General features: G+C 39.1%; 2 protein-coding genes across 5 annotated transcripts; one reads left to right on the forward strand and one right to left on the reverse strand.

The window, feature by feature from the left end:
- Positions 1-915: 915 nt before the first annotated feature.
- On the reverse strand, positions 916-6,578 carry meaf6 (MYST/Esa1-associated factor 6). 3 transcript variants are annotated; one of them, XM_051390434.1, is made up of 8 exons: positions 6,411-6,578; positions 4,950-5,065; positions 4,734-4,821; positions 4,570-4,615; positions 4,268-4,460; positions 2,580-2,609; positions 2,015-2,048; positions 916-1,384 (listed from the first exon to the last, which is right to left on the reverse strand). In XM_051390434.1, the coding sequence occupies exons 1-8, from the start codon at positions 6,498-6,500 to the stop codon at positions 1,370-1,372; spliced, it is 612 nt and encodes a 203-aa protein (XP_051246394.1). In that variant the 5' UTR covers positions 6,501-6,578; the 3' UTR covers positions 916-1,369. The 3 variants fall into 3 exon arrangements, with proteins under 3 accessions (XP_051246394.1, XP_051246395.1, XP_051246396.1); XM_051390435.1 differs by lacking the exon at positions 2,580-2,609; XM_051390436.1 differs by lacking the exons at positions 916-1,384; positions 2,015-2,048; positions 2,580-2,609 and adding an exon at positions 3,592-4,168.
- A 682-nt stretch (positions 6,579-7,260) lies between these two features.
- On the forward strand, positions 7,261-14,431 carry stpg1 (sperm-tail PG-rich repeat containing 1). Of its 2 annotated transcripts, none has more exons than XM_051390524.1 (8): positions 7,261-7,420; positions 7,504-7,631; positions 7,727-7,828; positions 8,278-8,457; positions 8,546-8,654; positions 8,744-8,912; positions 9,004-9,194; positions 10,932-14,431. In XM_051390524.1, the coding sequence occupies exons 1-8, from the start codon at positions 7,390-7,392 to the stop codon at positions 11,003-11,005; spliced, it is 984 nt and encodes a 327-aa protein (XP_051246484.1). In that variant the 5' UTR covers positions 7,261-7,389; the 3' UTR covers positions 11,006-14,431. The 2 variants fall into 2 exon arrangements, with proteins under 2 accessions (XP_051246484.1, XP_051246485.1); XM_051390525.1 differs by having other exon boundaries at positions 7,507-7,631.
- Positions 14,432-14,683: the final 252 nt, after the last annotated feature.

A 14,683-nucleotide genomic window follows, 5' to 3' on the forward strand; every position in this document is an offset into this window, starting at 1 on the left:
AGTCGTTCTGTGCTTTTATCTTCTGTAAAAAAACATTACACTGCATCTTTTTGTGCTATAATTACAGTTCCATTATCATCAGTATTGTATTGTCTGTGCTCACTGATAAAACACTCCTGCTTGTATTAAATTTGTATGAATTAATGGTACAAGTTTAAGTTGTTCACATAGATTAAATTTTAAAAAACTAATTATAGACCTTTTTTACAGCAGCCATTTTGACATGAAGTAATAGGGAAACACAGCTGTTATCAATATTAATTAAGGTATAATTTCATGTTAAAACAGCAGCTGTGACAAACTGCAAGTATAAGTGAACAAACTAAAGAAAACATGAAATGTAAAATGAATAAGGTCATTACTTTCAGTGTATCTAAACATGTGTTTTGGCGCTGCCTAGTGAACATTTAGGATACTGCAAGTTGACATTTAGATTAAAACAGTGTTAAAAGTTGAAACGTTTATTGTCAGTATACAGTATAAAAGAAACAACTTTCAAAGTGTTTAAATCGTCTATTTGTTTAAAAAGCACCACATATTACAAGTTTACGACTGACAAAAGCCAGACAACGTTGTGTAGCGGTGCTGTCATCGGCTCGTGCTCCGAGTGGCCTGTTTACTTAAGTAACTATTTTCATAAAACAAACGGAGAGCTGTCAGAAGAGAATGCGCTGGCTATTCTCTGTAATAATAAGGTAAACACTGATAATATTTGGACTCTTCCATAATGTAGTTTATGGAGCGTGAGTGTCTGTGGGAACTCCATCTAATAATTGCTCAATTTCAATGTTTCTCTGGCAGATTCACACAAGAAACAACAGCCAGTTCACAACATCCAACAACCCTTTAAGTGCTGTGATGAGTGATGCAAAGCACTGCCGTCACTGAAAGATTTTAATAAATATCAAAAACATATTCACTTTACTGGTATTTTTTTTATTTTTTTGAAAAACAAACCATGTAGTAAAAGAATCCGGGGTATTCGGGAGTTTATATGAATATGTGACGCTTAACAAGAAGCAAAACAAATTTCTTACAATGGGAAACAAGGAAATTAACTACATAATAAATACAATCTTTTTTTTTTTTAACACTATACAAGATGGTGTGTTACTGGAGGTGGGGCCTCTTGAGGGCCGAGAGTAACATGCAACACCATATTTCTACTGTATTGGCAGGTCAAAAGTCTTAACCGTGACCAAAGGTAGGTGGCGTGGGAATGTTTCAAGCAATACACACGGTACAGGCTGAAATATGAAGACTAAAAAAAAAAAAAAAAAAAAAAGGCATAAAAAGTTCACAAAGTCCAGAAATCTTGTGTTTCTCTATGTGTATCCTCGTGTGTGTTCAGGTCTTCCAGTCGTCTCTGTTAAGTTGAATAATCCTGCAGGAAGAGACAGAGGACAAAGAATTACATATAAGTCACTGAAGTAAAGACAGCGACTGCGGTCAGAGGAGCAACAATCAATCGCCAGAACATTTAGGATGTCGCAGCCTTTTTTGGGGGGGATTGTTGTGGCCTAAGATGCCTCATTTCACAGCTGTGTTGTGAATACTTTTTTATATAAATAATTACAAATCAAGAAGGCAACTTGTGAGTGAGAATGAAATCGGTAGTAGTTTGGTGATGTATGGTTCAACATTTTCAAGGCACTGCTATGACAAATTTACACAGAATTCACAGTGATTGGTTGGATTTGTGTTCATTATTGAGATCAGAAGCTCCTGGAGGGACCGGAAAATGAATCAGCAATTTGTTACCTGATTAATTGTTGACTAGTGACTCATTTATAAGCAAAAATGACAAATAGTTGCTGTTTCCAGCTTCTAAAATGTGAGAATTTGATGCTTTTCTTTGTCATACGTGATGTGTCTGAATAAATTATTATGGCCATTTTCAATAAAAAAAATAGCCAGTTTAATTGCTAACGAACACAATGCTTAGTTGCAGCACAATAACAACAACAACAACAACAGTATTTTCAGATAAACAAAACAAATGAACTCAACTTACAGCTCTCGGTTTCTTGTTGACCTTCATGTCAAATCTGCAACAAAAACAAAGGGAGGCTGCGTTAGATATCAACAGATCATAAACCTCATTCTGGTGGGAGTTATGGTAACAAAAAGCGGCACCACTAACGGATCATTAACAAGCCTGAAAAACAAGCTCAGAACAAGAACACTAAATGAACATGTGTTTGTTCTTGTTCGTATGCAAACCTGAAGCCAACCCAGCCTCTGACAAGACCAGCAATGTTTGTTTTTGAATTGCTGGAAATGGTGACGCACACATGAAATGAATCTAGGGTCGGAAAGAAATCAAAATACCCCGGTAACAAGCAGGAATATCTAAGACGAGTTCAGAGTGCTGGATGCTGATGTGCATTCAAGAATTAAAGAATGAAGTGTTGGACATGCAAGTGTGGTTGAATAACTGGCAGGCTTAAACTCAAACTCTAGGTCAACAGAAGCAGACGGGGAGCAGGGGAACAAAACGGTGGAAAAGTTGAGGATGAGGGTTTTACAGCAGGCAGGATGCAAACACCACAGGAGCAGGAAGTAAAATTCAGACTTACTCAAAGTCATAATCAAACATGGCAGAAGGACTGGGGGGGGGGGTGGGAGGGGGGCAGCATTAAGGAAAGGAAGAAAGCAGCAGCTGTTAGTTCACCAACCTGGGTCTAAAGCCCTACGTCTACCCTTAAACTGCAGTCCAGACTTTACAGAGTGAGAGAACCACTTCTTCACAGTGAGTTAGGTGGAGCACCTGCTGTGTTAATAACATGTGGTGAAAAACAGTGTAGCCTGAGTCAGGAAAAACAGGTTGACGTTAAACAGGTGGGTAACACAGCGACATTAAAGACTGAAAAAGAGACTTAAAAAGACCTTCTTTGGATTGTGAAAGTGGATAACAACAAGTCAAAGTACATTAACTCTTATAATAATAATAATAATAATAAAACAAGACTTCCCAACGATCAGTGCATTTACAAAGTCAGTGTTTCACTACGTGTTGGATCCTCCAAGAGTCTCAAGGTATAAAGTTATGAGAAAGACCACGTTGGCCCAAAAATAAGACAATTTAATTTTTCCAGATATTATACTGAACTAGTATTTTAATATATTATATTAGATTTAATATGTATTGTATACAATTAGTGTTGTCTTATATTTGAACCACTACGGGTTATTTTTATTGTGAAATACTTGACACTTTGACCTCTTTGGGTCTCTAAAAGTCCTTCAAACGAAAAGAAAAAATTGAACTGCTCATGTTCATACAAAGGCTTTAAGGTCTGATGAGGGGTCACAAGTAGGCAGTGCTTAATTTTAGGGGGTCACAAGCCAAAGGCACTGCGAACTACCACCATAGAATAAGGAAGTGGTATTCTATGGTTTATTAAAAGTCAAGAAACTTGCAGTCCAATATCATGTTAGATTACAGAAACCTCGCTCTCCCCGACTACATTTCTCGAGGAGAAAAATGATTTCTTGTCAATGTATATATGTAACTGGGTTTTTACCAACCGTGACCAACACTTCAGTGACAGCAGGATGCAGAGAGAGTTAATTCAGATATAAACAGAATGAATTTACATAGCGCTTTTATTGAAAATTACTTTACAATTTGTCCTCTTCACCCATGTACACAAACAAACAAACAAACAAACACACCAATGTCAGTGAGATACCATACAAGGTGCTCACTTAACTATCAGGAGCTACTGAGATTCAGTGTCTAATTCAAGGACACTTTGACTGGAGGAGCCTGGGATTGAAATGCGAACCCTACTTGCTGAGTGACTACTGTCTGATTATTACACGTAGCTCTACTTCCTGGAATCCAAAATTAAATTATCTTCAGACTGAAACTTGCACAAAGTGGCTCCTATACAAGTCTGACTGAGTAACATTCAGACTGTCATCTTGAAGGGTCTGAATTTGAATCATAAAGAAGCTTCGTGAATGCCTCAAAATGAAGCCGTGGTACCAGAATAAAGTCAGGGTAGGGGGGAAATCTCACCTGAACTGCTGCATGTAAACACAGATTGTTCAGTAACCAGGTTTTACTACAGAGCACGTAAACACGCTGTCCAACTTCCAGCTTAACCCACATAAACATACCGATCAGCTATGAACAACCTCAGCTTCTCAATCAAGAAATCTGGAAATTGGAAGTCAATTAACAGCACAATCAGAGAGGAAAAGAAGCAGAGATACAGCAGTATGCTAAGACACAGGGTCTTGAATCTTGATCATGTACCTGTGTCTGTTTTTGTTCTTCCTCTTCTTGTGGCTCCCGTGATGGCTGCCCGAGGAGGAGGAGGAGGCGGCCTTCTGGGGCTTTAGGTCCTGCAGCGTCGAATCCACGTCTTCCGTATCCTCCTGGCTGGGCTCGTTCTCTTGGTTCTGGAGATCTGGAGAGGCGTCGCTTTCTGTGCCGCTGCCTGCCTCACCTGACATAAACGACATCACAAACTCAGTGTCACAAACAAAAGTACCAAAAACTACCCCCCCACTTTTTTCCCCCAACTCAGCTCGAGAAGAGTTGCAAAAACAACTCACGTTTTTCGTTCATGTGATCCGGTATCCCACCGAGTGCACATACTGCCTGCAAATCAGAAACAAGAGAGAGCAGTTGCATTCGCAGTTCTTTTCTTATTCAGAAACTGAGTAACCAATATATTGTGTGGAGGAGAGAGAGAGAGAGAGAGAGAGAGAGAGCTTACTGCAACCGATGTGACAGATGACTTGCTGAATAAACGCTCTGCTTCCTTGAATTTTCTATTCCTTCTGTCAGTCTTACTATTGGAGTTCCTGTTTGAATTACAGAAATATGGTTAGATAGGCAGCTCGACATCCAGTGTAATGGCTTCTCCTCCGTACACTTGAGAAAATGAAAAAATCCTGCAGGCAGCCTGAGAGTAACATTATAGGACACTTACTTTTGGTTGGTGAGGTATCGGTCCCATCCTCTGATGATGTTGCCATACATCTGGGTGTCTTCTAGGTAGCTGCCTTCGAATGCATATATTTGTCTTTCCAAGTTCACCAGCGTCTCCTAAGATATTGAAGACATAAGGTCAAAGTTAATTGTGAAAAAAGGAATCGTGGTGCAGAGATGATCAGACTGATGTGTAAGCATGTTTGTCTGACTCTTCATTTTGGTGATTTTGCTGCAAGGATATTATAGTTTTGTAGTTTTTATTTATTATAATATGGGGGATATTTGTAAGAATAGGTCTTACTTCATGCCTGTTATGTTGAAAAATCTAATCAAACTGACAAAGACTAAAACTAAACTACAGGTAACTCATTTCCTGTATATTTTAATGTTAGTTCATTTCATAAGCACGCAATATTGTTTCAGTTTTCCCACTTTTTTCTAAAGTATTATTTCCAGTTAATTAAACTGTATTTCCACACCTAATTTTAGTTTCTAACACTATAACTATAATAACACTGTTTTGCTGCCAGGGATGCACAGACAGAGGAATTAACGTTAGCTGCCATCAGGATAGAGAAGAAATGCCAGGTGAAGGAGAGACTATAAACTAATAGTTTAACGTAAAAGCGATATCTTGTTTCTGCGTGACTTTAAAATGTGCAATACTCTGATTTACTGTCATTAATATTCCAATTATACTGCATACAGTTCTTAGAATCACTAGTTCTCATAATTATTTATCACACTTCTGTTGCATACTGTAATATGCATAGTTTGAATAATAATTATCTATTTGTACACATATATATATATATATACTCTCATATATTGTGATTTATTGCACATATTTTAACGTGTTTTATTACTATTTCTCTCATAAGGGCTTTTCTTAGCAACTTGAGCAACTGTAACGCAACCAATTTCCCTCCTGGGGGATCAATAAAGTCTGATCAGAGACGGGCTCTGGTCTGATCCCGATGAACCCGTGTAGCTAAGATCTCGCGAGAACTCCACCAAAGCGGGCGGCGGCTAAAATGTAGCTATATGCTAACCTGCTAGCACATTTAGCAAACAACGCTATAAAAAAAAAAAAAGAAAAAAAAGAAAAAACAACGCAACAAAAAGCGAATAATGTAAAATAAAATGTACCCGAAAAGCTAGTAAAGCGTGCTGTCGTTAAACAACCAGGCACATGAACATTAGATAGCGACCATTAGACAATAGCTAATACAGAGTTAGCCACGTTAGCAGCAGCTATTAGCACTCTCACCTAAAACCAAAGCGACGTTAGCAACATTAGCTTAGCACTTAGCTGGGCCTCGGCTAGGCTAACGCTGGGATTAAAGTTACAGATCGCGGTGATTCCCAACTCAAAACACTTAACGTCGCTTTTTTTTTAATTATTTATATATATATATATATTTTAACAAAAAATAAAACTGCGGCCACGTCTGCGTACCGCAAGTTCTTGTTTCCTCTTCACCAGCTCGGCGAGCTCCCGGCGGGTGTCCGGGATCTGCGGCGGAGTCGCCTTCGCATGCATCGCCATGATGGACGGTAACGTTAGCTCTCTCTCTCTCCGGCAGCGCGAGCAGCGGCGGGTTGGTGCGTGTAGCTATAGGAACGGCCGCTGCGCCGCCACCGCACCGACAGAGGGCGCTACAGGACAGCGGGGGGGGGCGGGGGGGCGGGGGACGACGTCAGCGCCAACCGTCGAACCACAGCGGTTGCTATGCGACGAGATTGTTGTTGTTTTTTTTTATGTGAAATATGAATGTGGGTTTATTGACTGTTTTAACATATAGCAGCAGAACAGTAATAAATAAACATAAAAAATGAAAATAAATAATAGTAATAAAAGATAAATAAATATAGGAAGACAATCATTAAAGTAATTCATTTTTCTTACTAATCTGTATATATATATATATATTGGCAATAAAGCCACTTTTAATTTTAATGTATTTTAATTTTAATGTAATTAAATTTAAAAGTGGCTTTATTTTAAAAATAAATTACTTTAATTATTGTCTTCCTATATTTATTTATTTTTTATTACTATTATTTATTTTCATTTTTTATGTTTATTTATTACTGTTCTGCTGCTATATGTTAATGTAAGCTGAAAGTGGAATAATAATATTATCCTTTATCATTAGGATTTCTATACTATAGTTTTTGACTTCATCTGTTAAAAGTGACAATAAAGTTTTAATAAAAGAAAAAAAAGAATAATATTATCCTTTATCATTAGGATTTCTATACTATAGTTTTTGACTTAAGTCTATTAAAAGTGACAATAAAGTTTTAATAAAAGAAAAAAAAACAATCAAACCACCCTCTGTTTTCACGTCGCCATGGCAACATGATCTGTGAGGACACTTTTCTAAGGCTTCAGATTTAACTTGAGCAGTGAGTTTCTACGTGATATCTGAACCATGGGGAACTTGTACCGAGGATCTAATAAAAGTGAGTCTAAGTGAAAACTTAATTTCATTTTTAGCTTTTAAAAAAGTGATATAATGTTTTTGTTTTTTTTAAAAATCTTAAAGCAGATAAGATTCTGGGTTGTACGGTTCCATCTTCAATACCAACGAAATACCAAACAGTGGTGATAACAAATCAAGAAAAGAAGGGGTTTTCATCTCAAGCTAAGAGATTCCCCTCACAAGTCCATCAGGTAGGGAATTCTCTCCCAACAACCTCACTATGAGAATAAACCAGCTAAACTAAAAACTAAAAACACAAACTATAATGATGTTTGTTTGTTTCAAGAACCAAAATCCAGGACCAGGCAGCTATGACTGTTCCTCCAGCGCTGAAGTCAAACATCCTTCCTTCTCACAGAAAGGCACCACGGGCTTTGTTGCATCCAAGGTCAGGGTCCCTGATTTTAGCTTAATCCACAGTGTAAATCCTGTATATATATATATATATATATATATATATATATATATATATGTGAAATATGTCAACATAGTCATGATGCATTTGCATAAAGTTTGTACAGACACTCATCATTTCCAGATGATGTGTCCTAATCGCAGTGACGATCTGATAACGATTGAAAGGACACATTCATTTCATCAGGCAATTCCTTAATCTTCTTTTACAGCCTTCATCAGGTCAACAAGTTTAAACTTTTCACTGAAAACACAGCAACATGCATCACAAGTTATTCAAAAAGCTGCAGTGAAATCAGGCAATTTAGGCCTCAACTATCCCAAAAAAAGCCGCAGGGACTGTTTTCAGATTGTACTTATTATCTCTGAATACACCAAATATTCACATTAAAATGTCTCCGTCTCTATCGTCCTCTCCAACAGGCTGCCAGGGTTTCCGATAACCCGCTGAGAGGCGTCCCAGGACCAAACGCGTACAACCTGCCGAGCTCCCTGATAGACAGGTACGACTTCAACGTCGGAGCCTCCAGGGTGTTCAGGTTGCCCGTGGCTGTGCAGCCGGACGGTCCGAAGCACAACACTCCAGCGCCGAATCAATATGATGTATGTATGCAAAAGGTTTTAATAGATTGTCTTCTGAGACCACATCCTGTTGTTAAAGTCTCGCTTGTTGTTTCCTCTGTGTGGTCAGGTCAGCTGTGGAAGCAGAGAGAGATTCTCCCCAGTGGTTGGTACATCAACCTTCCTGTCAAAAACTGGACGTGACACTTTTTACCGGCACAGAAACGCGCCATCGCCATGTAATTACCTCTATTTCTCCACGTCAAGTCATACAACAATCTTATTCATCAACATTGGTTTTAATTTCACATCATCAAATGTGTTAAAGGCCACTATGAAGTGAATGACAACACAATCCAGCACGGCTCCAAGGCAGTCCTGTCCCCCTTCAAATCAAAAACTCAGAGAATCCCTGACCCAGTGGACAACCGTGTGCCAGGACCAGGAGCCTACAATCCCCATCAGACCCCTGCACCGGTGAAGAGGACCATCCTGCCGTGAGTATATACACACATATTCACAGCTGTGGGTTTGTGTTATGTTGTCTTTTAGTTTAATAAATGTAAATTCTGTTAATTGTGTTTGAAGGAGGGGACATTATTTGGCAATATCTGCGCCACCTCTGATTGTTCCTAAGGACCCTCCCTTGCCGGGCCCCGGGCAGTACGACATAGGGAATTATAACGGCCCGTCCAAGCGTCCCATGCCCACTTCTGCGTTTGCATCCAGAACCGAAAGAGTACCTCCAAAGTCACGAGCCGATATGAGGCCAGGTCCAGGTAATGACGAAACCCACCCGAAATCCACAATATAAAACATAAAACGTTGCATTTTACAGCACGTTTTTGGTTGTTTTTTTCTTATTTCTGTGAATACACAAATAGAGGTGATGCAGAACAATGCAAACACCAGGTTGTGTTATCTATCTAGACGAATCGTTTCACACAACGACTGCAGAAAAAGGTATAAAGATACTAACTTCTGCAGTGTTGTGGTTGTGGAATTCCACAGTTTTCACACACTAGTTTGCTCGTTGTAGAAATATCTAATTAGAATAGAAAGAGAATATATGTATATAAATATGTTGGGATTGGATAAGGTTTGCAATAAATTTGCATCCCTACACGTGGGGGTAAATGTAGTAAAATGCTGACTTAAGTCTATGTAAATGAGGCCCTGTAAGGAAAAGTAGGTGTGCATAAAAATGTGATGACAATATTTCATCAGTCCCACTTTTTAAATCCCACTTTTTAATCGATGTATCGATAGTTGTAACTTTGTGTGTTGCTCTGTGGCTGTCCAAGAAACATCTACATATCAGATATGGTTGTGCAAAATAACACCAGTGACCCTCAATGGCCACTGTGCCTACTGTGATCACAAGATCCTCAAGAAGGGAATTACTTTTAGTCAAATAATGCATTATAAAGTTGTATTGGCAGTTTTTTATTGTACATTTTCTTAGTTTAACTGCCATTAGTAGGTGAGCCAAAAGGTAAATGTTGGACCCTGGTTATGATGCTTTTGTAAACAACTTACATTCTAGGTTTTGCCCCTCGACACCTAAAAAGTCAGAGAGAATTGACTGTAACAGCTGCTCAAAGATACTCTGACTTTATGTTTTGTTGTACTTTTACCTGTGTTATTTATTTATTGGTCATGACGACGTTAATGATAAATGGACTGTACACGCACAGCGCCTTTCTAGTCTTCGAAGCGCTGTACACTGTGTCACATTCACTCATTCACACACTGATGCATCAGGAGCTATTTGGGGTTCAGTATCTTGACCAAGGACACTTTGACATGCAGCAGGAAGGGCCGGGGATTAGTGGACGACCAGATGTGGTTGGTTAAGCCACAAACCTCACAGATTTCACAGATTGTAGCTGTATTACTGTTTTGTTATGAGCTATCATATTTGATACCTTTTAGAAATGTAATACATTCATTTTGTTACTGTATTTTCCGTCCATCATAAATCATGAATACTATTTGTTTAAATCTTTCTTCCAAGTTTTAAAGGTTATCCTAAAAAAAAAAAAAGAAAATGTCCAATGCAGTCACAAACCAACCAATAAATGACCTTGAGAGGAAGATTAATACAAGTAGCATTTCTGGCCTGCAGCTGAATGGGTAAATTATCCACCTACATCAAACTGTGTGACACATTAAAAGAGGGAATGACCCTGAGTTTTGGGAGACCAAGGCGGTCGCTCACTGAACATTCATTGTCTCTTCATCGCCTGAGGCAAGAGAGAAGTGCAAGTGGTCGCTGTCCTGTTATATAAAATTCAACTTGACTTAAACTTTCAGACTTTCAGACAGAAAGTGCACAACTCGTTTCCACGTATGAAAGTAAAGTAAGATATGTTACTGCGTCTTACTTTCTCTGGCTATATGAGACACACATGTACAGAATTTCTAACTGAACTGTTAGCATTTGCAAAAACATATATTAAGTCTTAATCTGAGTATTTCAGTTGCTCATATGAACTTTCTCTCCCTCTTTCCAGGTTTCTACAATCCACTAATTTTGCCAAAGCAGTCCTTCTTTTACAATGACTCCAGAGTCTGGATTCCTGTTTGAAGCTTTCAAGGAAAACTGCACTGCAGATATGTACATTTTTAACACACCTGACCTGTGTTTATCTCTATCAAAATGCCTCTACGCAATGTCTTTGTCTTGAAATGTGCAGTGGCCCATGTATCTGACATTTCTTAAATCAGCATTTGTTCACAAAAAAAGATAAAAAATTAAATGTTTTGCAATCATTTAGTCTCTATTTCTATGATTAAGTATAGGTCAGTGAGATCTAAGAGTGTTGAGATATTTTAGAAGATGAATCATCCATAATGGTGATGTAAGGGAATGCCAAAAACTCCTGAAAAGCCATATGTTTCATCCTCACCCTAGTTTCCTGATGCTCTAAGCTGTAGATGATAAAGCAGTAAATGTTGCCGCAGCCCTCAACAGCTGCCGGTCCACTCAGTGGTAACGCCACAGTAACAGCTGAGAGCTTGAGATGACACCACTGTGCCAACTGCTAGAGGGCAGACAGAGGGGTGGAGTGTGGCTCTGTATGTGAGCAATGTGACTGACTGGGCATGAGGCAGGGATGGTCAAATGGACTCATCAGTCACTCCCTTTATCAGATGTTATATATTGTTGCAACTGTGGCTACAACACTTTTCTTTCTGTTTTAAAGCAACAGTTTGAAACAGAGTAGAGTAGTGAAAGGTTTCGCTCGTATTGACACACCTAGAGAGAATTATCACCTGAATCTGCGGCTCCCCTCGGCTTTTACTGAGTTTTATAGTGAGTTTCAGCTCATTGTTTATATGTCCGGACCAAAACTTTACTAAAAAACACACTGTACACTAGCTGCTCAGCACCAAACAGCAGACAGACTGGTGAATATTGTGGAGTATTTAACTGCTGGAGAACCAGATATTTCCCTCAGGAGTGGGTGAAGACCAAAAACAGAGCTAAAAGAGAGTGAACACATTCATCAGGTGGCCAGAAACAAGTGAATGATTATGTTGCTCTGTAACTTCTGGATGTGAAATGAGCAACTGTTTGATAACAAGTTCATATGAATGTTGTGATCACAAATTATTTCTGCCACAAAGTGTCCAAAACATATCGGTAACGGCATGTTTAAAGTTCATGAAATCAAAGTTTGGTACTGTTTATGGTCAGCATCTTATCAGCAATGCATGTCTCTATAAAGTGGTTTTCATTGTTAGTGGCAGGGTCCGCCATTGCCCAGTGGGATTCAGATTGCCTTCATACAAGTGAAGGATTCACCGGGGAGCTGTTGTAGTGTGAAATCCAGCATTACTGTACTGTAATTGTATCTCATTGATATCAGCCTCACTGTTTATTGTTCACTCTCCTGACAAAGTATCAAAGCTGTATGAAGTTTCTGCCAATGCAAACTGAAGTCTGCAGCCAGCAGCCAGTTAGCTTAGCTAAGCTTAGTGTAAAGAAACAAGGGGAAACAGTTTCACTTGGCTGTTCCATCAGTAACAAAAGCCTCTGACCAGAACCTCTACAACTCACTAATTAACACGTTATAGCTTGTTTGTTAAATTAAAAAGCTGTTTCATGGCGCAGACATGGCAGTTTCCTGCTGGTTGCCTGGCAACTGCCTGCTTGCTGTAGCTTCGTATTTACCATTGCAGATATTAAAGTGTTGTTGTCATCGAAATTATCCGCCTGTTTCCCTTTAAATGTTAAACTTTTTGCTTTAAGACGAGTTTTCTCTCTGACGTGGTGTTTTGTGTTCACCAGATGCAGCCGTTAAACATGGAAATGTCACGGAGAGACAATAAAACAACGCCGTGTCAAAGAGTTATTATTTATACCTCCTGCTTATTTCCATCTGCAAAGACCAAGGATGCGATCCAGCTTTGAACCGCAGCGTCATCTGCTCGCAAAGGAAATCAGATGGAGATTTTTTGCCTCGGCTCTGCTCTCGATAACCACACCAACTGCAGACATGCTTGACTCCCACTGTAGCAGCTGTGGTTATATTCAGACTCTGACTTCAGCAGTGTGCTCTCCAAATATGTGTACTCGCCCTGTAATACCAAACCATTGTGTACTTTTTTTTTTTTTTACAATGAAAGGAGCATTTTATAACAGGCAGGAATGGGCTCTCCCCTCTGGTCAAACACGCAGGGAGGATCCAGACGAGTGTTTTAAGTGCAACTGCAGGCTTTTTTGTTGGGAATCTTTTTGTAGTGCTTTTGTGGTAGTGTGTGTAGGCAGGGCAATTAACGACATGCCTCTATGGGTTTATGGGAGGCTCTCTGAACCTCCCCATGTCTCAGTCAGGTGCAGGCGAGTATGGACATGCACTCCCTCAAAGGAAGTCTCATTGAGAAATGTCTTTGCTGTAGGAAAAGGTTCAACGACACACGCAGACTGAATCAGTTGCTCATCAATCTTTCGCTGATGAAAAATCGTGCTTTTAAGTGCTCTTACCGGGTGTATTAAGTTATATTTGACTCTTAACGATACCAATAATAGCCTGAGGGAATCCAATGAAACTAATTTATCTTGCCAAAGTGATTCTGCCTGTGTGTGAAGAGCTTACAATGTCAACTTGAGCTTATGTCTGTTGCTTGGCAGTACATTAGTGGACTGCAGGCACAATTTGTTCTGCTGTAATTTCACGAGTCTTGAGGCCCAACATGTTTAAAGACACACAGTGTATTTATGGAGTCCTTGAGAAGCAGAACATGAAGATGAGATAAAGTATTTGAGGATTTTTCTCTCCTGTTTGTCCATTATATTTCGTTTTTTAGCCCTGCTAGCGGCATGGACTGAAATAACAACTAACAGATGGATTGTAATAAACATTTGTAGAGATGTTGAAGGTCTTCAGAGCACGAAGCCTTCTGAATTTAGTGATCCTTTGATTATTCCTCTAGCGCCACCATTAGGTTGACATTTTTGCCCTTGTTGAGAAAGTCATTAGATTTTGTCCACACATTCACGTCAACCCTCCGGTTGAATTGTCATAACTTTGGTAATCCCTTAATTATCCCCTCCAGACGTATTACAACATTTACAAATAGTCTGCTTGGAACAATAATGTGTGAAAAGGCATCTACTTCTTCTACCTCATTCAAAATGACAGAATCCATGAACATGCTTTCCTAAAGTTTTCCTGCCGCACACAAAATGTCTCCTACTTCACTGTAAAGTCCATTGTTGTTGCATATTTGACCAGGATCCAAACTATTTGTCATTCCACTTAAAAGTCTGATTTCCAGTGAGCACAGAGAAACTTTCCACTTTCAGCAGATGAATGTTAAAAAACATCCTTCCAGTGTCAAACTCTGCACATACATCATCCTGCACAGTGGAGCTCAAACATCCAGCTGTAGGAACAATAAGAAAAACATATTGTTAACTGGAGGGGAAATTTAATGTTTTCAATCCATCATGAATTTCATTTTGTCCAATACTTTGGTTTATGATAAAATACCTGCTAACAAATCACATTTCCATCAGTTTCTGTTGTACTTTGTCCTAATTAGAAAATGTTAACAGGCTAAACCAAGACGGTAAACACTGTAAATCATCATTTAGTTATTTTCTTATATGTGTCCTTATACAGAGAGTGTGGGCTGTCAACAGATGTTGTGCAGCAGATAGAAGATGAGACCTGAGGGGAACCAGTGCACCAGTGAAACAAAGAGTCCCTTCACAGATCAAGATGCGCTTTCATAAATTAGGTAATTTATTTGTTTT

Source organism: Dicentrarchus labrax, unplaced genomic scaffold (assembly GCF_905237075.1).
Source record: "Dicentrarchus labrax unplaced genomic scaffold, dlabrax2021, whole genome shotgun sequence".
Classification (NCBI taxonomy): Eukaryota; Metazoa; Chordata; class Actinopteri; family Moronidae; genus Dicentrarchus; species Dicentrarchus labrax.